The sequence below is a fragment of the Dendropsophus ebraccatus genome, chromosome 3 (assembly GCF_027789765.1).
Source record: "Dendropsophus ebraccatus isolate aDenEbr1 chromosome 3, aDenEbr1.pat, whole genome shotgun sequence".
NCBI lineage: Eukaryota > Metazoa > Chordata > Amphibia > Anura > Hylidae > Dendropsophus > Dendropsophus ebraccatus.
Genome location: NC_091456.1, coordinates 79,073,779 through 79,100,286, shown reverse-complemented (window position 1 = coordinate 79,100,286; position 26,508 = coordinate 79,073,779). Strand labels below are relative to the sequence as shown.

Here is a 26,508-nt window from a genome sequence, read left to right as displayed (position 1 = left end):
ATCTTGCCACTAAAACTAAGCTGACAGTTTGCCATGCAGAACACTTTCCAGCAGTGCCTTCCTTATTATCACAGGCAGGAATACAGTAAAGATTGAATACCAGTGTACTTACAGCCTCAATATTACACTGAGTGATGTTGTGATTTTGGCTCTAACTAGTAAGCTACTGTCCATAGATGGTGGCTCTAAATCAGTGTCTAAAGCTTAGAGATCAGTCCCCCTCCCTTGTAGAATGACCTATGCATGGCCTCTGCACAGGTCACACAGCATAGCTAGTAAATTATCCAATTATAATGAATAGGGCCTTTTTGTGCCTTTGCTCATGGCGCTTGCTGTAAACCAAACCTCTAAACGCTGCTGAAAACAGTTACATCAAGATGGCAGCCCCCATCAAATGGTTAAAAATAAATAAATAAAAACTTTGCAATCAGTAGAAACAGATTAGAAAAAAATGTTTCAGTATCAGGCTCTAATTTGTGGGAAAAAAAAGTCTAGGCAATACCTTTGCTTTAACCCTTAGGGGACACAGCCAGTTTTCATTTTTGCGTTTTCGTTTTTCCCTCCTCGTGTATATAAGGCCATAGCGCCTGCATTTTTCCACCTAGAGACCCAAGTGAGCCCTTATTTTTTGCGCAACTAATTGTACTTTGCTATGGCAGATGTAATTTTTGCCTAAAATGTGCCGGGAAACCAGAAAAAAATTCAAAGTGTGGTGAAATTGAAAAAAAAAACGCATTTCTTTTATTTGGGGGAAATGTGTTTTTACGCCATTCGCCCTGGGGTAAAACTGACTTGTTATGCATGTTCCTCAAGTTGTTACGATTAAAACGATATGTAACATGTATAACTTATATTGTATCTGATGGCCTGTAAAAAATTCAAACCGTTGTTAACAAATATACGTCACTTAAAATGGCTCCATTCCCAGGCTTATAGCGCTTTTATCCTTTGGTCTATGGGTCTGTGTGAGGTGTCATTTTTTGCGCCATGATGTGATCTTTCTATCGGTACCTTGATTGCGCATATATGACTTTTTGATCGCTTTTTATTACAATTATTCTGGATTTGATGCGACAGAAATTGCGCAATTTTGCACTTTGGGATTTTTTTGCGCTGACGCCGTTTACCGTGTGAGATCAGGAATGTGATTAATTAATAGTTTGGGCGATTACGTACGCGGCGATAGCAAACATGTTTGTTTATTAATTAATTAATTTATTTTTATTTATAAAATGGGGAAAGGGGGGTGATTCAGACTTTTATTAGGGGAGGGGGTTTTGTGTTATTAAAAATACATTTTTCTTTTACTTTACACATATACTAGAAGCCCCCCTGGGGGACTTCTAGTATATGCACTCTGATCTCTCATAGAGATCCATGCAGTATAGTTATACTGCATGAATCCATGAGATCGGTGTTCTATTACTTTTGGCTGCTGCAGCCAAAAGCAATAGAATGCCGAGCCGGGATCAGCGCCATTACGGAGCAGACCCCGGCCCGGGATGGATGCGGGGATCGCCCCCCCGCAATCGCGCCGCAGGGGGGCGATCCCCCCACTAGACCACCAGGTATGAATAAAAGCAAGTATTTAGAAGCAGCTGTCAACTTTGACAGCTGCTTCTAAGTACTTAATTAGCGGGCACGGCGATCGGACCGTGCCCGCTAATAGCCGCGAGCCCGGGCTACACGCGGCACCCGGGATCGTGGCAGTTCAGAGGGTGGTCGCCGCGCGACCCCCCTCTGAACTCCCATAGCGGCACGAGGACGTTCAATAACGTCCTGGTGCAGCTATGGGTTAAGGGGGTTAAAAAATTATTCTGTCATTGTAACTTTCCAGGTAACGTTAAAGAATGGGCCTGTCCACTGCTTCATCCATTCCACACACTTCAGTACCGTCCAGCAGTAACACTGAACAAACACCTATGAACTTAGTTACCTGGTCAATGCTGTTGGGCAGGATATCCATGGCCAGAAGAATTTTTTGCATAGACAAAGAGTCACTAATGGTATCATTTAGGCAGTAATTAAAAAGTTGCTCACAGGGTAAAAAGCTGAAATGGGAAACCTGACCAGACAGATTCTCCTTTAGTACAATCTAATACACCAACCTAAACTGCAGTATTTCACTATAAAGAAATATAATTGAATATAAGAAGTTATTCCGCATATAATATTTCATACCATGTAATAAACATGTGTAGGTGGTACGAAATGTGGGCACTACACAAGCAATAGGAAATGGCAGGTATGGCAAAATGAAAGTGGCTTAAAGGGGTTTCTAGGGTAAAGGACCATTTTTCATAGGGGTCAGGGTTACTAAAAATAAAAATATAAATATATAAATAAAATAATATAAATATGAAAGAGGATACTCATCTGTCCAATCTTACACTCATTTTAAATGATCAACACTTTTCACTGTTGTAGGGGAACGACATGCCTGACCTGACTCCACTCCACCAAGCACCCCCCCCAACACCCGCTACCCCACCTACCTCACCCGCTCCACCACCTACACACACACATAACTGCTATGATGGGCAGTCAGGGATGTCCCCATACGCATTAGCATATCCCAATGAAATCAGACAGTTAAAATGACTTTAATGTATCAGCCAACAAAAGAGTAAGTGTTCATTCACTGGCTGATCTCATCTTTTATGTGGCCCTAAAGTCAGTGATCAATACAATAATTGGGCCTCGTAAAGGTTCCCTTTAACAAGTGCCAATAGACTCGATCAGCACTCATATCGGGCACTAGCCTGACCTTTTTTAGCACATCATTTTTGTCTTGTGAATAACAATCATACAGGCTAGACAAGAATATCTTAGACTTTTTTCAAGCTTCTTTAATCTAGAATGTGCCAAGTGCCTTTCAGACTTGCAGAGATGTTGCTTCACAGAGCCGTCTGAGGCATGTGTAACAGCACAGTAAACAAAAGCCACAGGATAATTATAAAACATATGGTGCATAACCACCCGTCTGTTTATTTTATGGAAGTTAACATTATTTACAGTGTATTTGTGGTTAAAATTAATAGATGTGTGTTGTCCAAAAAAGAGACTTTTTCTTTCTGTTTTAAACTATTTACACAAAGCCTTCCAGCCCGCATCTGCAGCATGGCTCGCTCTGTAAAGTTCTATGATTGTTTTTGCATGTTCCTAATGATGTCTGAAAAAGATGTAACCCAAAAACAGAAGTTGCCAAGAACATTAACTAGATTGGTACAGTGTGAAAATAAACAAGTTTCTGCCATGCCAAGCCCATAGAAAAACCCAATAGAATAAATTTTTATTCCTCATCAAATATTCTTTACGTGAATGCTAAATGGTAAAAAAAAAAAAAAAGCTTTTTAAAATATGAATTGTCCTGGTCTGCTGGATACTACTCCAATAGAAAAAAAATATTAACTACACTCATTTGTGAAATTTCAGGGTATACATTGCTTTTAACCCTCCAAAGACTTACCAAGAAAGCACTTGTATCAGTCACTATAAAATGTGTGATGTTACCTTACCATAATGGGTCCAAAAATACTGTAGGCAAGTAGGTTCCAATAAGTAACTGAAAAAAAAATCTAATCCATGCATATATGTTAAGGTAAAAATCTGAAGTCTGGAATATATGTCATATATCTTCTCTAGTAATAGATATAAATAGATATAGAAAACAAAATATTGGCCAACACATACAATACTACTATAAAACTATGCATAATATACAAATATTATGCATATATCTTAGTATTTGCAGTGTGCATTTTCATCTGTATTTCAGAAATTGCACTGTGCACCTATGTATATAGTACATTGGTTGGATGTGCTGGCAAACGTGTTTTTCTGCATTGTATTTAGGCAGGGGGAGTGAGTGCCTCCATCTAAGATCATGCACTCCACTAATCACTCATCCCTCACTGGTGATTTAGGCAAGGAAAAGCTTGATTGTACATACTCAAATTTTCTAGGCTCATTTCTAGTTCAGCGGAGGGATATAGTGTAGGGACCACCCCTGTGAGATGGCCTTATAGTGATTGGATGGTCTCTGATATAACAAAATGTCAACCTTGGTAAAATGGCTTCTTTTATTCCCTCGTCACTGGAATGGCCAAAGGTTCAGTAAGGCTTGGAGCCCATTTTGATTTCCTACTAAAATCTATAGCCAGTCCAAGCTTGAATATATAGAGTATATTTTTTCAATAAAAGGTTTCTCAGCTAAAAAAATTGAAGACCATTTATATTGGACATTCTTTACACGAATCCCGAAAAGCATTTTCAGATGTTGGTTGTATGGGGTGTAAAAGGTTGGCAGAGGTTTAGGGCCCGTTCACACAGAGCAAAAATGGCGGAATTGTCCGCCGCGGAATGCTGCCAGCCTCCGTGTCATAATGACACTCTATGGGAGGCTCGCACACTACTTCTCTCGGCGCTGAAGAATGAACATGTTAATTCTTCAGTGCGGAGAGACCCCGAGCGATGCGGCGCGCGCCTCCCATAGAGTGTCATTATGACACGGAGGCTGGCGGCATTCCGCGTCGGACAATTCCGCAGCGGAATCTCACCGTTCTTGTTCTGTGTGAACGGGCCCTTACTTTCTGTAAACTCAGCAGTGTAAAAGCAACAACGTGAGACACAAGTAGGACAACTCTAGCTGTAATAGTTTTAGACTTTCCAAATAAGAGTAAAGCAAAATGACCTGGTTGCTGAGGAAGGAAAAGTTTGGTTGTATAGTAGAGTCATTGCAAGGATTTCCCACAGATGTCCCAGCTTTGGGATAACCTGTGACCAGTTTATAATCAGGTGGGTTGCCCAGTAGACAGTATCTTTAGCATTAACTTATATTAAATTAAATAAATTTACAGGTTCAGCAGGTGTATTCTTTTTAGTCTAATACAGTGCTCTCTGCTGCCACCTCAGTCCATGACAGGAACTGTCCAGAGAAGAAAAGGAATTGCAACTGTTCTGGACAATGCTTGATACGGACAGAGGTGGCAGCAGAAAGAACTGCGTCAGATTGAAAAGAATACACCACTTCCTGCAGGACATACAGCAGCTGATAAGTACTGAAAGACATGAGTTTTTAAATAAAAGTAACTTACAAATCTATACATTTTATACACTATATAACACAGGTATTATAGTAAAATAACATTTACAATACATTAAAAACATCATATTCTTTGATTATTTAATTTCATGTAGGTATCCCATTGATTCTCTCACCTGAAGTATATATCCACGGACATAGTCCCGTAGCGTCCATCCTAGGCCATGCAAGATGTGCAAAACCTCTTCTTGTTTAAGCACACTGAAGAGACGATCCAGCAGAATCTTGAGCCGCACAGGCACGGCCTGTGTACCATACAGCATGAGGCTGCTGATGTCAAACACTACGTTGGATTGTACAATCTCCACTTGTGTAGGGTGGTACAGATGCTGAGTGCTAAGCTTGTCCAAAGCTACATCAATAGGAAAAGGTAAAAAAAAAAAAGACAAAATATCTGCATTAAAAGATCAGCCAATAATGGTGATGACTTGAACGTGGATTTTTTTAAGCAACAATGACTAAGTCAGTCTTCTTTTAACTCAGTTAGGAATGTTCAGGTTGGAGGAATAGCAGTGTCAATAGCAAGAGGGATTTAAGGAGAAAGCTGGCAAGCTTAGAGAATATTCCCCTTAAGGATACTGTATTGTCTAGTGAAGAACAGCATGTGTGTACACAATCAAGGGACTACGGAAATCTCCCAGCTGTATTGCTATAGTATGAAGTCATGCAACAGATACATAACGTTTACTCACACATCCTCCATGCTCTTTGCTTGATAAACAAATACAAATATATATCATGTAAAAGGAGTAATTTAAACTAACTAAATCTAATAAAACTGGATAAAATCTAATAAACTGAAACATTCCAAGAAACATACACTGCATTTTAATTTTAAAAAAAAAGCCATGACACCAAATCAATGGCTAGTGGGCTTTAAAAGGGCCAATGTTGGCCCATGACAAAAACAACCCTCTAGGATTTAAAGAGGTATTCCGGCATCAGGTAAAAAGAATGAAGATGCTGCAGAAAAATATAGTATTGCTTATGTATCTGATCCAATTCTGAAACCACCAAGAAACCATTTGATTTTGGGGCCTTTGTTTTTTTTAATTGATGTTTTTTCTTCCTGGTTGAACAGTTCTACAATTCCCAGAATGCATTACTTCCCCTTTACATCACAGTCCTCCCACCCTACCTACCCCCTTCCAAAGACTACTGCACAGTGAGGTTGCAGCACCCGCTGCATTGCTACATTCACTTTCTTCTGCAGCATCATTTACTATAAGGCAGAATGCTGTAAGCACACTCCACTGTCCCTAAATGTCCCAAATACATACATATATATATATATATATATATATATATATATATATATATATATAGATATATGTCTTTGTATATGACAGTGGTGAAGGACCTGGTCAGAGGTGGTGACATCCCTAGGGGGATAAGTTCCAGCCCTGCCCCCTGTGACATCAGAGGATGATGTGGTGTCTACAGGGAATCCAACAAAACCACCACTGTGACAGGCATATATTGATAAAAGTTAGTGCACCAAAGCTAGGTAGGGGCTATTTCTACCATCAACTGGCTATAATGATGACTAAAGACTGTTGCCTCTATAGTTAGTTGGGCGCTAATAAAAAGTTGCACAACAGGGACAAATACTGTTTCCTAAATTACATTATTGCAAACCTATTTTAATAACTAGGAAAAAGTATATAATTTGTTACATGATCTAGACCAAGTGGTGGTGAAGCACTGGTATGATTCTACCACACTCCCTCCATATTAGCAATTATTATACAGACCACTGTGATTTAGAAGGTCTTCTATGGTTCTATTTATCTAACCAGTTACCACCACAATCTTTATATCTGCCGACTTATAAACTAGAGATGATTACAAGCTGTGTTACCAGTTAAAATGAATGTTTATCTGATAAGCACTCCAGCTGTGAGCATCACTTTTAGCAGCCAAAACTACGTGAGTGCCCCAAGTCTGAATGTGTACAGTCACTGAGCAAGGAGCAATTACATGTCGAGCGAGGGGGACTTAATGAATCTTAAAACCACATACTTTGCAGAGTAAAGAAGCTGACATTTTGGAGGAAATGGACTGAAAAGGGTCCTTGTGTTACACAAGAATGACATACACAGCTGCGGCAAATTCTAAATTTAAAGTGCTTATTTCGTAGTTTTTCAACTGGTGAGTTTGTAAGGTTTGTTTTGGTTGAACGTCAAGAACATATTGGCTTTCTAGTCAGACTGTGAACCAGAGGTTTTTCAGTGGTATTTATGTACATACGGCTGCTTCTGGTTATTCTCTATGGAGACAGGGTGTATTTAAAAAAGATTGGAAAAGAAGGTCTAAGTCACCTCCTAAGGCTAGGTTCACACTTGTGTTTTGGCTTTGTATTTTTGTGAGGGGTGTGGGGGGGGGGTACACTTTTTTTTCCTTCACCAAGCCTTTTTGAAATATTCTCAATTAATTTTCCATCCTTAAAAAAAGTGTGTGTGCCAATGATGTTTTTGTTTCCATTTTTTCATCATTCTGTTAATGATCTACTGTAGGTTGTATTATGTAGCCAGGTTTTATAGGGTGAAGACATCACTGTACACTTAGCATGATTCACCATTTCGCTTATATGTACAGTAATATTAATATCTACAGAAACCCCAGTATTAGGGACACCATTGGAACAATGCCACATCGGCATTTCCCAAAGCTTTGTCCTTGGTATATATTCATTACAGAATTACATTATTAGAAACAAATGTAATGATTTATTTTCACACAAAGTCTTTGGTGATGGAGTTTAGTAGCATCCAATTGAATGTGCTACTTATACTGAATGAATGCAATGTGACCAGGCTTTGGGACTGGTCCAAGGTTTGTACACAAAGGTGGCATGTTTTACTGGTACAAATGGTAGCATACTTCTGTGACCCCAGCAAAAGCGAAACCTCAAATAATAAAGAAAAACAGTCCATAGGGTGGGAGCTTTCAGTAATACTATACTCCATTGTATACTGCCCTTACTATGGACAACTAAATGATATTTTTAGGTAACTCCTTAAAATTGGGGAGTTAATCAGTTTCTACCCAACATCTACAATTTCACATGTAACAGTAATTAGTTGTGGTATTTACGGATCAACTATGTTAAGTCTCTTTAGAATTTTGCCCCATTTAAAGAGATATTGTTTACTTGACCAGTCTAGAGCGGGCACCGCCTATGGCAAAGCTTAAGCGTGACCGAAACTTCTGCAGAAAAACACTCTGTGAGTGTTCAAAATACACTTTTTATATGTTTATTTTTTCTCAGACCGTCCAGCTACAAAATTCTGAGGTTTCAAAGAACTTTAGCACTAGGCTTGGGTCTTCAGGGCTGCCAATTTTTTGTGGGAAAATAAACAGGTTAATTTTGTTAAAGTTATGCTTTTCATAGCTGGAGAAGAAGCATACAAAATCAGTTAGAGAAAAAATGGAGTGAGAGAAAGAAATTGAATATAAATGACTGGGTTTATATGAGCTTGTGTTCAGCTGAGCTGAGAACAGCAGGACTAAGTAAGGTTTGGTTAAAGGAGATGACAAGTGTTTCATTAGGGGCTCTTGTGATCTTGCTGCCTCGAGCATCGAGCAGAACTGAGGGGATTGTAGTTAACACAGCCTTGCATTACAAGACATCTTCAAATCAAGCAAAAGTGTGTTGAACAGATGGTACAGAACACAGACATGTCACAGGTCTTGAGATCAGGTAAAATGGAAGTGGAATACATTTTGAAAAGCACTGCGGGGCTTTAGAGAGAGGAATTTAATGAAAACATCCATGCTTGCTCCGAGGACAAGATACCGTTAACAGGCTTTCCATAGAGAGCCAAGGCCAGTTTTAGAGGGCCATTTGCCCTGGGCCTTAGCTTAATTCAGGGATGTCAAACTCAAAAGACACTAACGGCTAAAGGGAAGTGACTCTATGAAATTCAGATACAGTCTCATAAGAGAGGGGATTACTTCTCTGGAGGTAAAATATAATAATATTTTAAGGTGGCTATTGTCTGTCTTTCTTTTATCTGATAAGTTGTTTTAGATTAAGCTTACTAGTTATTTCATAAGCGAAATTTAAAAAATATATTAAATAGGCTAAAACACTGCATTACTATGTATTCTGAAACTGAAATGAAATATGTCAGTATTTGATTTCTCTGGATAGCATGCTCTGCACTATATAGACTTGTAAGTGTCCCCCATAATAAGGAAGTGCTGAGGAAGGAGGTGAAGCATGCTGTCATGTGGTTCTCCCAATTACATGTAGAAACAAGTCGGAGGTCTCAGCACTGATGTAATACATTTTTTTGTAAACTAGGCTGGGTTCACACTATGTTTTTTGCAAAAAAAAGGATGAAAAACAAATGAAAAATCGGATGCATTTGTGTGCATCCATGTTTCCACTGACCTCCATTAAAAAAAAGTTTTGATCCTTTTTTTTTTTTTTTTAACATACATAAAAACATGGTCAACCACATTTTTGTGTACCGAAAAAAAAATAAAAACGGATGTTTTGATCCGCATTTTACTATGGAAGTTAATTTCAAAATGGACACAAATGCATCTATTTTTTGCAAAGACAGATGACAAAAATGGATTGCAAAAACGTAGTGTGAACCCAGCTTTAGGCTATGTTCCCACTACCACTGGATGCTGGTTGGAATGAAATCAGTGTCCATCCAAAAATATAATGTTACTTCAGCCGATACAGCAGTACTTTATACTGTCATCAGCCACGCATCACATACATGTGCAGCCAGCGCCCGATGATTTTTAGACTTTTTAGACAACAATCAGCCAATGGTTGGCTCTTCGGCTGATTGCTGTCATTGTTACATGGAGATATATCTGACCAAATAGGCATGATTCACCACTTTGTTTAATAGGGCCCTTACTTATCTTAATTAAAGGGGTTAGGTAGTCTATAAAAACTGATGGCCAACCATCGTTATCAGATTGGTGGGAGTCTCTCTGCACCCCACCCCCTTGCCAATGAGCTGTTTGAAGGGTTTTCTACTATGTTTACCTGTGTTTGTCTTTGCATCTCTGTACCTTACTGGAATGGTGATGAAAGGAACTACAGCATTGTCCCATTATACATAAGTCAGTTCCTTGCACCACCATGACAAATAGTATGGCAGTGGAAGATGAAGGTAGGTAAACAATGAAGATGGAAGCTTGGATGAGCACCCTGGACCCTTCAAAACTTATCCGTAGGCATGTCAGGAGTCTGACCAAAAAAAGGACAGGCCATTAAGATTATATCTGTTTTCCTAGGGCTCAGCTCTGGTGAAATATCCAGCCTAAAACCCTTAAACATAGCATATGGCCAGTAGAATGCTTTAAAATATGAATCTGAATGTTGAAATGAACTAAGTTGCAATACCAGGAACAACCCATTGACAAGAGTGGCACTGTAACTGGAAACATTTTTTTCTTCTAATCTCACTTAATTCCTTTAACTAAGCATACATTAAAAATGGCTACTACTATGTACCTCGATCTAAAGGTCCAGTAAGATATAAAACCTCTCCTCTTACAAGGCTGTAATAGAAGTTTTGGAAGATTGATCACAACACTAAAGTGTTGGGGTGAAATGTAAAAAGTAACTCTGATATATGCAATGCATGCCTTTCTTCTTAAACATTAAGGCTAGTTGTGAATTTTTCAGAGTGTTTCCTAAATTCCTTTAAAAAAAACTCTACTAAAAAGTATTACATACAAATTAAATGTAATTAAAATAAAGCGGAAAAAAGGTCTCAATGACATCTTTCATTATTATTTTACAGCTCTGTGATCTGTTTCCAAGCAGTACATTTTAGACGGCTACTCTGTTTATGTAGCCGACAGCAGAACCGCAGTTTGTTCATAGACATGGTTGTCTCATTTTTTTTTTAGACAAAACTTTGAACCCTTTCCAGCTTTGACACACTGCCTCTTCAGTTAATAACGCTTGTGTTTCCCCCTTGTCTACTGTCTACTTTTCTTTGAGGCAACTGCGCACTCAGCACCTCAAGATAATAACGCAAAGCTGCAACATAAAAGTGACAGCATTAATATAATTGTCTGTCTTTCTCGCCTTCACCCAAATTTTTTTTTTTTTTTTTTACTTTTCAGTTTTGACAGCCTATGTGACACCTGTTCCTGTCTCCTCTGATCCTACGACAGCCTTTTGTGCTGACATGGTTCTTGTCTGACAAGGAATCTGCCGGAGACCAAGACACAATATAATCGGATGGAATGCTTGACAGACTTTGCTTGCAGCGATCAGGCGTGCAGAGTATAATGGGTTAATCTCACCCAGCCTGGGGACTCCCTTTTCTTCTGAAGAGAAGCTCCCTCTGTACACATTAGGGATTTCTCACAACCTCAAGAGTCTCGCAGGCGCTTGACTAATTAGTTTGTAGATTATTCAAAGCTGCTAAATGTTCAACATTAGACTTAGTTTTAGAGCGATGGGTCACAGATCTGGGGATGGGGGAATGGAAAACAAAGCGATATTAAACGTGGCTCATGTGTAAATGTAAAAATAGGCCAGCATCATCTTACAGTCAGTCTACCTACAGAAACCTAACCATAGATCTTCATGCCCGGTCCATCAAATGTCCAGACCAATGAAATCTTAGAAATAACAATATGCGATCAAGACTTTTTCTAGAAAATGTCCAGGCCCTTATTGAACATAATGAATATTATTAATCCCATTATTTGATAAAATATGGCAGCCATGCATGTATTATTATTTACTGTTATTGGCACTGGAAACACTTGGCATTTGTATGGTATAAGATTACCAAAAACATTTTCAAAAGTGACAAACACATTGTATACTTATAAGATTAATAAGTGAATATTTGTTCTAAAAAGTGGAACTTTGGTATAAAGGTGAGCATTTATGAAAGTAACCCCCGAGGCATACACCAAGAAGAAGGTGCAGGTTTGCCCCTTCTCCCTGGCATATGGCTGCCGTGTCCCCCACTCGCTTGATGCTCACAGGCATAAATCATAATCCAAATGTACACCTGCTGGAAGCAGGTGTAAATTTGTTGAGTCAGACACAGGATCAGGCGCATGGTCAGCTGGATTAACTAAGAGGCGTGCAGGACCTAATTTAAGACCGGCATACGAGAACGCCATTCTTGATAAATCCCCACCAAAGTGTCTATAAATATATTTAAAACATGGTTCTGTACATTTATTATTCCTTGCTTAGACTTTGGTTCTTACTTGTAACATAATTTAGCACTAGGCTATGAAACCTGCTTTCAACTACCACAACTGCGGATACCTAGAGGCCTTTTGAAGACCTCCATGACGGCTATGATAATTCTGCTAATACTGTATGCCTCGGGGCAGAGCACCGATTAAATTTATCAATGCAAATGATATCATTACATTGATCAATATAAACAATCTAACAATTGCTTAAAAATGTCCCTTAAAGAGACTTAAACAGTGTAAAAAAATTTTGGAAAAAAAAGTTATAAAAAGTATAAATAAAGGTCCATTTCCTACTGAAAGTTTACATCAACCCAATTTTCCGATTTTTTTTAAATAGGAAAATGTAATTGTATGTAGAAATTTGGTATTGCCCCATGTGTCACAACTGTGCATTTATTTAAATTTTGCCCCTTGTGCGCCATATAGTTAAAAAGAGTCAAGGAGGGGACACAGCATTGCAAAATTTATCAATTTTTTTTGGAATAGGGCAAAAACAGGCAAAAAATCTTTGCCAGCTCCGAGATGGTTTAGATCTAAACCAGTGTGCCCCATAATGTTTTTGATTCCGCATGTTAAATGCCATAAAGAAAACATAATAAATGCCAGAACTGCTTAATGGTCATACCAGAAAAAAATATTAAAAAACAAACAAAAGGTTCCATCTACCCCAAAATGGCACCGATAAAAACTACAGATCGTGGTGCAAAAAATAAGTCATCATACTGCTTTGTAGATTTTTTAAAAATTTAAATGTTATAAAGTTACTTTTTGTTTTGATTTTAAGATTAGTTATCACTGTAATCTTATTAACATTTAGAATAAAGATATCTGTTTTACTGCATGAAAATGTAATTTCTTAAACTGATTGGAAAGGTGTATTCAAAGTAAATATAATATTGATAAATATACCTTTATGTACAGAAAAGGTATAAGGATGTTCCAACTTTGGGAACACAGCGGGGAAAAGCAGCAGCCTCATAATATAGATGGACGCTAATATTGACCATGATGATTATTAGCTTTTACCTATATGATGAGATGGCCGCCTTTCCCTGCTATGGGCCCAAAGTGGGAACATAGCCTAGAAGCTAGCACACTTACCTTACCCACTGTTGTCAGACCCGCTGTGGTCCTGTTCTTTCTCCTTCCAATTACGTTTTCCTCCAACATACACTGCATTCTCAGTTCCATGCTGGACTGAATGGGAGCCAACCATCATTGGAAGGAGAAAGAACAAAAGGGCAGTGGGGACCAGAAGATTTGTTGGCGATAAGGAAACAAGGAAGGTAAGTATGCCAGGGAGGCATTTCCACAAATAACTAACAAAGTTGGATGGAGTACTAGGGAGTCCTGGAAGACATAGGGCTGCATCCAATTTCTTCAGCCACTGGCATTCAAATGCCGAGAAATCCAACTCAAGCATGCTCGAATTGCGCACATCTCTAGTTATCAGTGGTGCACTCCTCCTTGAAGTCATTTCTCACAGGGTCATGAGGCACTAAGATGTCATTCATCTTGGTCATATACTGAATACACTGTTTCCCTTATCACTTTTCATATCTGAGGCTATGTTCACACACCGTTGAAATCACAGCCGTTTTTATTCGATGGCCATCATTTAATGGCAAATAACGGCCATTATTTTTATAGTAGCACCCGCTGTATTACAATAGTGGCCGTTATTTGACATTAAATCATGGCTGCCCATTAAAATGGCCATCATTTTGACGTTGCGTGAACAAAGCCTTAAAGTGACAAGCTAGAAAAGGTTGGAAACCTCTGCTCTAAATAGACACTGTTTTTGATGGATTGTCTTGAACAGCTGTGCCTGTCTACTTAGAATGACAACTCTTAATCACATAGAAGGACATCATAAGCCAAACCTTACATACAGTAGGTGCCTTGCCATTTAATCTCACACGTTATGCAAGTCCATATTCTATAAAACCTGTCTCCTCTCTAAAAGTAACTTTTCATCAATACGGTTTAACAGAAATTAATTAATGACAGCGCTAGGAAACTGTGTAATTATTGCAGCAGGGACTTGTTATTTGTATTCAGAGAATCATTCCAAACTGATCTTGCTGAATGAAAGAGGTGCAGAATAGTAATCTGATTCGATTGAGTGCTTTTTAACATTCAGTTGCTATTGTGTTGTGATTTAATAAGCTGACTGTTTTTTTTTTTTAACTTCTTTTTAGAAGTATTTAATAAAAAACAAACGGAGGTCAGGGTCTCAAAGCAGGCATATCGCGGTCCTCAGACACTCATTTAGAAGCGTATCAGTACTGCATGGCAGATGAAATGTTCCCTCGACCTGTCTCACTGAGCCATCAAATGCAAGAATCTGACAGGTATCAGGATGCTGCTAGTAAGCTAGGTGCAGCAAGTCATTAGGAAAAAAAGCATTGTTTAGAAAATCTACATATGGGATGTGTGCATCCCATGTCTCTTTGAGTGACTACCAGAATTTATAAACCGTTTACATACTTCAGGCGTTTTAATTAGCAAGTGGTGGTAGGCGCCTTTCCTAGACCTGCCTGACTGCATTGCCACTGTGAGAGCTGTATAACATTCTATCTATCTATCTATCTATCTATCTATCATCTATCTATCATCTATCTATCTACTCTCTCTATATAATCTATCTATCTATCTATCTATCTATCTATCTATCTATCTATCTATCTATCTATCTATCTATCTATTTATACATCATCCCATATTTATCTAATACAGTATCTATCTATTTATTATCTTTTTATCTATCTATCTATCTATCTATCTATCTATCGGTTATCTACCTATCTATCGATCTAACTATCTATCTTTTTATAATCTATCTATTGAGAAATAAGCTGAACTTCCAAAACTTGAAGATGGTGTTAGCAGAGAAAGTAATTTGGTAAAGGATCCCCAAAATATACAAAAGTCAGCAGCACGCCAACATATGATGAAAAAAAGTAGTTTCATTCCATAAAAGAGCAGAGAAAAAAAAAATATGTTTCAACTCTCTCTCTCAGAGTCATTTTTCAAGACTCTAAGAGAGAGTTAACACATATTTTTGTCTACTTTTTTAATGGAATAAAACTGCCTTTTTTTTCATCGTATGTTGGCGTGCTGCTGACTTTTGCTGTCTATCTGTTATTTATATATTTTATATATCATCCCATATATATCTCATATAGTATCTATCTATTATCTATCTATCTCATATAGTTTATATTATCTATCTATCTATCTATCTATCTCATATAATATCTATCAATCATCTATCTATCTATCTCATATAGTATCTATCTATTATCTATCTCATACTGTATAGTATCTATCTATCTATCTATCTCATATAGTATCTATCTATTATCTATCTCATACTGTATAGTATCTATCTATCTATCTATCTCATATAGTATCTATCTATTATGTATCTATCTATTATATATCAACGTCATATAGTATCTATCTATCTTTTAATCTATCGATTATCTATCTATCTATCATCTATCTATCTATCTATCTATCTCATATAGTATCTATCTATCATCTATCTATCTATCTATCTATCTCATATAGTATCTATCTATCATCTATCTATCTATCTCATAAAGTATCTATCCAACAAAAAATCCGTAGCACTCCAGCTCAGGTGGTAAAAAATGTGAATTTATTTAACCCTTAGAGGACCTGGCCAATTAATTTTTTTTTTTTTGTGTGTTTAAAAGGCCATAGCACTTGCATTTTTTCACCTAGAAACCCACATGAGCCCTTATTTTTTGTGCCACTAATTGTACTTTGCAATGACAGGCTGAATTTTTTTCATAAAGTACACTGCGAAACAACGCAATTTCTTTTATTTATTTATTTATTTTTTTTCATTTTTACACCATTCGCCCTGGGGTAAAACTGACTTGTAATGAATGTTCCTCAAGTCGTTATGATTACAACAATATGTAACATGTATAACTTTAATTGTATCTGATGGCCTGTAAAAAATTCAAACCATTGTTAACAAATATATGTTCCTAAAAATCACTCCATTCCCATGCTTATACCGCTTTTATCCTTTGGTCTATGGGTCTGTGTGAGGTGTCATTTTTTGCGCAATGAAGTGTTCTTTCTATTGGCACTTCACCTAAAATCTTCACCTTTATTGTATATAGACAGTATAGGACATGGACATCACGGAGGAATTCGCTCCCAGTCTACGTACGTTTCCCGCTAGCTATATACAATAAAGGTGAAGATTTTAGGTGAAGTGCCATTCGTGGATCTCTTCTTTCATTACATTCATATGGACTACTTTATGAATTGAGCACCACCTGGATCACCGTGGTGTGAGTATCCATATACTGACCAAAGATCAGCCTGTGACTCGTAGTGTCGGTGAGTTTTTTCTATGTGAACTATTCTTTCTATTGGTACCTTGATTGCACATATGTGACTTTTTGATCGCTTTTTATTACAATTTTTCTTGATTTGTTGCGACCAAAAATGCCCAATTTAGCTTACGCCATTTACTGTGCGAGATCGGTGATGTGATAAATTAACAGTTCGGGTGATTACCGGGCGAATTTGTCGATACCAAACATGTTTATTTATTTATTTTTATTTATAACATGGGAAAAGGGTAGTGATTCTGACTTTTATTAGGGGAGAGGGCTTTTTAATAACAACAACACTTTTATTTTTACTTTTACACTTATACTAGAAGCCCCCCTGGGGGACTTCTAGTATAAGTGCACTGATCTCTCATTGAGATCTATGCTGCATAGATATGCAGCATAGATTGATGATATAGGCACATTGATTGCTTCTGGCTGCTTCCGCCGGAAGCAATCGAGTGCCGAGCCGAGATCAGCGCCATTACCGCCCTGACCCCGGAAGGGGTAAGATGTGTGGATCGCTCCTCCGGTACAACGCCCCGGAGGAGCGATCGTCCCCACTAGACACCAGGGAACGGCTACATCAAGTCATCGGATGCAGCTGTCAATTTTGACAGCTGAATCCGATTACTTTATTAGCGGGCATGGCGATCGGACCATGCCTGCTAATAGCCGCGGTCCCAGTCTTGTGCATAAAACACAAGATGCGACATTTTGGATCCCTCACAGAGCCGTTTTCAAGCATGCCCCATGTCAAGCATGCCTGGAGACTTGTCTCCTGTAGCACCCACCACATACTATTGGATGTGCGGCTTTTCCCTTTGTGTCATATAGTATCTATCTATCTATCTATCTCATATAGTATCTATCTATCTATCTATCTATCTATTTATTATATATTTAAATATCATCCCATTTCAATCTCATACAGTATCTATCTATCTATCTATCTATCTATCTATCTACCAATCTATCTATCTATCTATCATAACATATCTATCTATCTAGTCCAAGATAAGATAATCCTTTAATAGTCCCACCTTGGGGAAATTCAGTGTGTTACAGCAGCATAGATGATACATATACAAAACGCTGAAAGGTAAAGGCATTACAGTGACAGTAGGCATAGGTAAAAAAGGTAAGAAGATAGGTAATAAGAAGACGGGTAGGAGGAAGATAGATAAGAAAGTAAAAAGAAGACAAGAGAATGTGTTGTTTGTATGCCACACTTTTTGATTAAGTAAATTTAACTTGCTTTCACCTGAATATCTTGGAGTGCTGCAGACTATATATTCAGTGTTTAAATTATCTATCATACAGTTTCTAGCTATAATCTAATCTATCTCACACAGTATCTATCTATCTATCTATCTATCTATCTATCTATCATCCATTATCTATCTATCTATCTTTCTTATATATGTGGTAAATAAACCTTTTTACATAAATACAAAGTACTTTGCAGGATAAAATGTTAATTATGATGCAATATGGGCAAGAAAAGAGTGTTACTGTTTGTATTGAATATATAAAAGGGCTGATGCACACAACTTCTTCATACAACCTATAAGCTATGTTCCCACAGTGTTTTTTTCCTGTCCGTATATCAATTTTTAAAATTATATCCGTCATTTTGAGGTCAAAATGATGTCCGTCATTTCACTGTTGTGCAATGATGGCTATTGGTACATTATTCTAGTGTAGGTGGACTAATTGCCCTTTGGGTGTGTCTTAAAGTGAAAAGTCCATTGACTTTAATAGTAAAGACTGTTAAAAGATGGTAAAAAAAAAGAAAACTGTGTGTGAACAACTAAAACATAAAGTCCAATGTTTGAAAAAGACGTCCAAAAATAATTGTCATGATCATTATTTCCTCCACACAGACAGCGTTCATCATTTAATACACTATATGTATTGGACATTCCATTGAGGTCAATTAGGATGGAGCAATAATGGATGTCTTTTTAAACAAAAAAATTGGACGCCTTTTCACTTTTTTTTTTTACTTAGTGTGACCCTAACCCTAACTTCAGGATCCAAAATAAAGTTGCTATAAAAGTCTATAGGGCCCTACTGTGCTCCCCATGTCTACAATTTTATAGGTAACACAGAGTTGTGCACATTTTTTTCACAGTTTTGCTGTGTGCATTGGGCCCAAGCCTTGGCTTACCCAATTACATGTACATGCATAAGTGTTATCCTGATATGATACTATGACACCAGAAAAGAAATTCCATGATATCCTAATAAATTTTGCTTTTGCCCATCATGAGACTTCACTTTCAATTACTGTTTACACACTAGGAAAGCAGTGTCTAGGTCTCAAGTGTTTATGTAGGTTAATAAAAACACTAAATGATGCCATCCAGCACTCCTGGAGGACTAATACTTATAAATCTAACCTTACCCATAGCTTAACGCTTATTTTTTTTTTTACTGTTAGATAATGCAATATGCAAAAAAGGGTCTGTGGAGCCTCGGTTACGAGTTTCAAAAGAAGGGGGAAACATTTTTTGATGATCTCCCTGAGCTCAGTGATTGTTGTGTTTTTTTGGTCTTATATTCATTGCCCCCGTTAGTCAAAATCCTTCTCCACATTGATAAGGGGCAAATACCCTGAAACATCTGCGTCCAAGCCAACAGAAACCTAAAGTGTGTAATTTGTCCTCGGTTAGGGGGAGGACATGGCAGGGTCTGCTAAATGGAAGAGAGTGGACCTCTGTGCTATACCATTGAGCATTGTGTGCTATTTTTAGCATCAAACTCTATATATAATGAAAGCAACCAAGTAGCATTCATCATAGGTTTACCCTGGATGTATATGTTCGTAACTACCCCTGATGTATATATATCCAATAGACACTGCTGACAAGAGTGTGAAATTACCCTTACTTATTAACAACCACAAATGCTGTGTTCTGACATCACTGTTTGCACTTACGGCAATGTAGACCATAGAATCGGTCTTTTAAGAGGTCAAGGCAAGTCATCGTTTGTACTGTCAGATCACAACTAGTGGAACAACCTAAAAGAGATTTCTTTGCTGCATTCTAGAAAAGCAATGTTGAATGTCATCACATTGACTAATATCTATCTGACTCGGATTACCTCCCTATCATTATCATGACCTTGACAGTGTCATATTTGTATAGCAGTCACTGCAGGAGATGGATCAATGGTTTCAATAGAGATATCGAAAACTTCCTCTGTGTATTGAGATTCCCACTGGCACTAGTTGGGATACGATGGGGAATAGATCACACTTTATTTGCGATAAACAAAGTACATAGAGTAACTACTAGATAGATAGATAGATAGATAGATAGATAGACAGATGATAGAGAGGTAGATAAAAGATAGATAGATAGATAGATAGATAGATAGATAGATAGATAGATAGATAGATAGACAAATGATAGAGAGGTAGATAAAAGATAGATAGATAGATAGACAGAAGAGTCAGGAGATAGATGCAATGTTTCTTACCATGTGCCACCCAGCCATGTTTACATTGGTCACAGGTTCTCAGATTAATCTTCCCAGGCTGGAAACATTCACAAGTGCAATTTACAAGTGTACATCGGATGGCCTGCAGAAAAAAAAGAAGAAAGGAAAAGAGTTTCATCGATTGAATTGTCCATTTTACTATTTATGCTCTTACAATATGCATGAGTTGTTGTGGCTTATGGAAAACACAGAGCAACCACAGTGTTTGGAGGGACACAAAAGATGGAAAAAGTTCATTTCCGATGCAACTCCCCTGTACTTTATGGCTTAAAAGACAGAGACACTTAGCTTCTAGTGTCTGTAATACCATTAGATAAAATAAACAGAATAAAAAGGTCACCTAAGAGTATCCCATGCACCGTATCAGTACTTAGTCATTTAGCGTATTGTACAGCACATAACCATATTTTATTTATCTTCTTTAAGAGGGTACAGCAATTCCACTTACAAGTCAACTTGTACAAACATATTTAATAAAAGAAAATGGTTAAATGGAACAATAGGAAACCAAATCTAGATAAATCATCAATATCAGACAGGTGGGGGACTCATTACCCCGCTGGTCAACAGTTTGACTATAGCCTCTCCAATCTTTACTGTTGCCATACTTCTAGTACTTGTGGTGCAAGGAACTGCGGTGTTGTCCTGTTCTCTGTTCAATGCTGCTGTTCCTAGCATTACTACCAAAAGTACAGTGAATTCTGGTAAACTGGGAAAAGGCTGAGGCACTCGCTTAAAGGGGTTGGCCACTTTATAGTATAATTGCTCAGTGTACAGTATTAGTAAGTGTACTCACTGTATATACTGACAGCAGCTCCCTGTGTACCTCATAGAGCTAATATCAGACTCCCCTCCTCCAGGCTGGGCTGCCCTACTCTGTAGTGTTTTGGTCCATAAGATTGCTGACATGGAGGAGCATGTGACCAGGCCCCGCCCCCCAGTGTCCACCACTGAGCCTGTATATGTCTATGGAGGACACAGTGGACAGGGCATGGTCACATGTTCCTCCATGTCGGCCATTTTGTGGACTGAAACAAAACAGAGCAGGGCAGCCCAGCCTGGTGAAGGGGAGTCTGATTTTATCTCTATAAGGTACACAGGGAGCTGCTGTCAGTATATACAGTGATTACACTCACTAATACTTTGTACTGACCTATTTTACAATAAAGTGGCCAACCCCTTTAAGTGTCTCAGCTCCTTAAAATAGTTGAGCGGTGGGGGTACTGGAAGTCTGACTCGCTGCCAATCTAATACTGATGCCCTATGCAGACGATAGGCCTTGAATAATAAACCTTGGAGAATCTATTTAAGGTTCATGTTATTGCAGTAATAGTAATGCTGCCTACAATCCCTTGGTATAATACCTGTTATACTGCAGACTGGAAGTGACGCAGCATGCAGAGTATGTTCCCCATCCTTGTTTGCTTGCTATGTTTATCCAGCCATGCGCTGCTCTAACATCTCTTCCCATTTTATGTATTTTGTGCTAGTGCTTAATACCAGTTGCCAGCATGGAATAAAAGGCAGCGTCATGCTCATACTTCCAGCAACCCCCCTCCATCATGTAAACTCTTCGATCGTTCATTTTCCAAGCTATATAAGTATGTATTCCTGATTAACGGAAATAGTAATATGAAATATATTACCGAGGACATCTGCTGATGAAGCAGGAATAATATATGTGTCTGTAGGTTAACAGTGAGGAAGAAAGGAGATCTTGCTGAAAGGTCCAGTTTCATGTTCAATAGTTTATTGACTTGATGATATATCATGTCTGCACTTGTCAGTAATGGTGTCTTTCTTTAATATGTTCACTAATTAATGAACTCTGTAATTAATTGTGCTGCTGCTCCACCGAACGGCTACAAAGCGACAGGCTGCCGCTGCTTCTTAACCCTTTGTTGGGTCAATCTGTACTTCACTTCTCATTTTTTCATATAAAAATAATCAGTATTCCTCATCTTCCCATTCTTATCTTCCATGTTCTGATTGTTTATGTGTATGGTATCTGTTAATTACAAAGATTTTTTTCATTGTACCCAAATTTTTTTAATGAAGTCAATACATTTCAGAGAGTCAAAGTCCAGCTCAAACCACCCACTCCACTGGGCAGCCACACAGAGCCATGACTAAGGGCCACACAGAGCCATGACTAAGGGCCACAGAGGCCTAAAATGCATTGGAATCAGCCTTCATGTTTCTTGTCTGTTAACTGTGTCCCAACAAACAATTCATTGTTTTATACTAATTGTCTTATGCAACTGTTTATTGTTTTACCAGTCCTGGAGTATTTCTATCACGTAAATGTGTTTAAGGTAAGGTCCATTGCATCAAATCTCTTGTATCTGCTATACATCTGAATAAGACTTGCAGAAAGGCATGCACATGCTGCAGAATCAAACTCATTCAGATGTATTGAGATATAAACCGAGAAGCCATAACACTTAAACCATGTGACAAATTTACTGTAGGTCTCCTTTGTACTATTAAGATAGCTCTGACCCATTTAAACATGAACTCCACAAGATATCTATAAGTGTCCTGTGATGTCTGGTACCAAAAGATTAAATGCAGATTTTTAAGGGGTTGGTACAGGTGTTTCTAGCAAACCCAATAAATTATCCTGACTTTATGTGGCAGATTAGGCAGCAAAACAGGATAAATAAACAAGACCACCAATAGCTATTGCTTTTAAGATGCATTAAAAAGGTTATCCCAAGAGAAAAGTATGTGATTGGTGGACATCCAACCACTGGGACCCCAACAATGAAAGGGGGGGGGGGCTTTTAGTCTCTGAGTAACTAAGGTAGCTGCACACAAGTTCTGCCTTTGACTAGTCATGGCTCTCTGCAGTGTGGGGATGATTGGCAGGCAGAAAGACGTGTCACTGGTCTCTCTTCCTGTCAATCATCCCTGTACAGTACGCTGACAGTCATGGGTGGCTCCCTGCCCAGATGACTAGCTGTCGCCTCTCTACCAGCCTTGCGTGGTGGAATAAAACTTTTTTTCCCAGATGTAAAGCTACCGCTGTAGACGTGGCTGGTAGCCTCAGGAAGGTGCACAGTAGAACCATACTGGGAACCCTGATTGGTTCCCTTTAAAGTGTACCTCCAGAGATGTTCCCCCACCCGATCTGTAAAGTAAGGCATAGAGAGACAGCCCATGCAACCATCTGATGCTTAACCCCTTAGCGACCCATGACGTACCTGGTACGTCATGGAGCCGCAGGGGGTGTTCAGAGCAGCTTCCAGCCGGGACCCCGCTCTGAACGGCACCGATCCCAGCTGCAATCTGCAGCCGGGCAGTGCCTCTATTAGCCGGCGTGGGTCCCGTTGCCGCGCCGGCTAATTAAGCACTTCAATGCAGCTGTCAAACCTGACAGCTGCATTGAAGTGCTTTGTAAACAACATCCCTGTTGTATAGTGGCACGGATCTCCCCGCCGCGATGCGATCGCGGGGGGAGATCCGTTCTTCTGGCCGGGCGGCACTCAGCGTCGCTGATCCCGGCTCGGCAATAGATTGCTATGGCCTGCAGCAGGCCATAGCAATCTACCACCGATTACAATGATCTTTGCTGTGTATATACACAGCATTGATCTCTATGAGAGATCAGTGCTTTGTATATACAAGCCCCCCTAGGGGGACTTCTAGTTTATGTAAAAAAAAAAGTAAAAAAGTGTTTTTATTAATAAAAAATCCCCTCCCCTAATAAAAGTCCAAATCACCCCCCTTTTCCCATTTTATAAATATAAATTATTAAATAAACAAATAAATAAACATATTTGGTATCGCCGCGCACGTAATCGCCCGAACTATTAATTAATCACATTCCTGATCTCGCACGGTAAATGGCGTCAGCGCAAAAAAAATCCAAAGTGCAAAATTGCGCATTTTTGGGCGCATCAAATCCAGAAAAAATTTAATAAAAAGTGATCAAAAAGTCGCATATGCGCAATCAAGGTACCGATAGAAAGAACACAACATGGCGCAAAAAATGACACCTGACACAGACCCATAGACTAAAGGGTAAAAGCGCTGGGAATAGAGCGATTTTAAGGAACAAATATTTGTTAACAATGGTTTGAATTTTTTTAAAAGCCATCAGTTTAGGGTGCCTGAACAAAGATTAAAAAAAGCAAAGCTTGGACTATAAAGCCAAGAAAATGTCATTGCTAACCACACCACCAACACAGCATTGTAGTGTGTTGGACTGTGATATTACGGACTTTAGCAGATAACTTATTAATTAGTCAATATTTTAACTATTATTGTTCATATGTATTTAATGGAAACAGCACCACTTTTGTCTAAAGACTATATCTGGTATTGCAGCTCAGCTCGAAAAAAATAACTGGGTCTGAACTGTAATACCATTCACAGCCCATCAACAAGAGCTATTACTAGAAAAAATCATTTTACCAATATAAAACTAGACTTGCAAACATCTATAGGACAAGTTATAATCTCACACAATAAGATCTTTATTTTGACAGATCAATCAGACCAGATTTTTGTATCTAGTATACTCCAAAAATGGTGTGTATTATAATAACATTGGATTGCATATTGATTCTGTAATGCCCTACAGTCTGCATAAGATATGCATAGCAAAACAGCAAAGCTACACACATTATGAATTATTTACCTCATAAATACATCAACTTCATTCATATTCATTTGTTGAGGCTGTAGGTCCCATACTGAGCACAAACTACCGTAATACGTGATGATACTCGGAGTGACAAAGGTTTGATATCACCAATGTGACTATGACTGCGAATAGCAAAATGACATCTGCTGCATCCGAGCTGCTTTACCAGTACAGTGTCCCAATATATTGTATTAGCAACACATTCCCGGAATGCCATAGAGAAATGTAAGTATATTAGCAGCTTTTCAAATTGTATTAGTGAAGATGAATCCAGATATGAGATACAGAGGTAATACAATAGGGCATTTATAATGGATCACAGCTAGTTTGCTCAAGTGCACCTATTTTCTCAAGTACTTTTCCTTACTGTTATTTAAAGACTAGTATTCTCATATTCTCCTCTGTTACATAATACTGTGTATTACAGCTGGCTATAAGGTTTCCGGTAGTCACATTATTTCTGGTAGTGCATTATTATTATATATTACACCAATCTACCATAGAACAGGTCCAAACTGAAAATGTCAAAAACAACTGTCTCCAAATCCAGGGGGGTTTGTCGTCCTGCTATGAGTCTGAGATGGTAGATACTAATATCAGAAGTGACAGACAACTACTTTACAACTCATAAAGGCTATGTGCATCTTTACAACCAATTTGTTTATTGTGGCAATGAATCAAAAATAAGCAAAAGAGAAAAGCAAAATCTCCTATTGATTTACGTATAAAATTCTTTTGAAAACCTATGAGTTTTTATGGTCCGAGATAGAGATGAGCGAATCGGAAATTCGTTTCGCAAAGTTCACAAATATTCACACAAATTTGCGAATATTCACAAATTGCATACAAACGAATTTGCATACAAACAAGTGAATATGTTCGTATGTACGAACATGCTGCTAATTGTCCATGTTCGTCAATACGAACAATTTGTTGGATAATTTGTTGGAATGGTCATAACAATCATTTTCGAACATGCGAACGTTTATTTTGTGATGTACACAACTGCTTAATGTACGCTACTGCATAAGTATAACCTAACATGTCTGGTTGCTATTGCGTCCGCCATGTTTAGCGAATTTGCGAATCTAATCTGGTGAATTCGCAAATCGCAATGAGGCGAATTAAATGCCTGATTCGCTGCAAATTGGATTTCTTCAGATTCGCTTTGCTCATCTCTATTCCTAGACTACAAACAGCTGCTGCATTGTATGATCCTGGATCACCCATCGCTTTCAATCCTTGCACTCATTGCAAAGTCCCCTGCTAGGACAACCCCTTTAAGTGAGAACACACATAATTTTGCATAAGCACAAAACTGCAGGATATTGTTTGCATTTCTTTAAGATAAAGTAAAGCATTAATGTGTAAGTGTCATTTCAGATGGATTTTAAAGTGTACCTGTCATTAAATTAAAAAACAAAAACAACTTTTGATACGTCCCAAAGACATGAAAAATACTGACAGATCAAAGTCCAGTGTTCAGATCGCAACAGATTAGAAGATCAAGCCGGGAACTGAATGTACTCTAAGTAAAAGTCTACACACAGAGCATGGAGAGGAATGCATGCCAGCACAGTCGTCTCCCTGTTTGTTCTTCTTGTCAATCAGGGTCTGAAGGCTTGATTACACAAAGCGATTATCAGCCG

General features: G+C 38.3%; 1 protein-coding gene across 5 annotated transcripts in view; it reads right to left on the bottom strand.

Moving 5' to 3' along the window:
- BNC2 (basonuclin zinc finger protein 2) overlaps positions 1–26,508 on the bottom strand; it is a 496,569-nt gene that overhangs the window by 82,544 nt on the left and 387,517 nt on the right. For all 5 annotated transcript variants that reach the window (XM_069962069.1, XM_069962073.1, XM_069962070.1 and 2 more), the window contains 2 exons: positions 20,188–20,290; positions 5,221–5,456 (listed from right to left, as the gene is read on the bottom strand). In XM_069962069.1, coding sequence (XP_069818170.1) covers positions 5,221–5,456; positions 20,188–20,290 — 339 coding nt within the window. The remainder of the gene's footprint in view (positions 1–5,220; positions 5,457–20,187; positions 20,291–26,508) is intronic.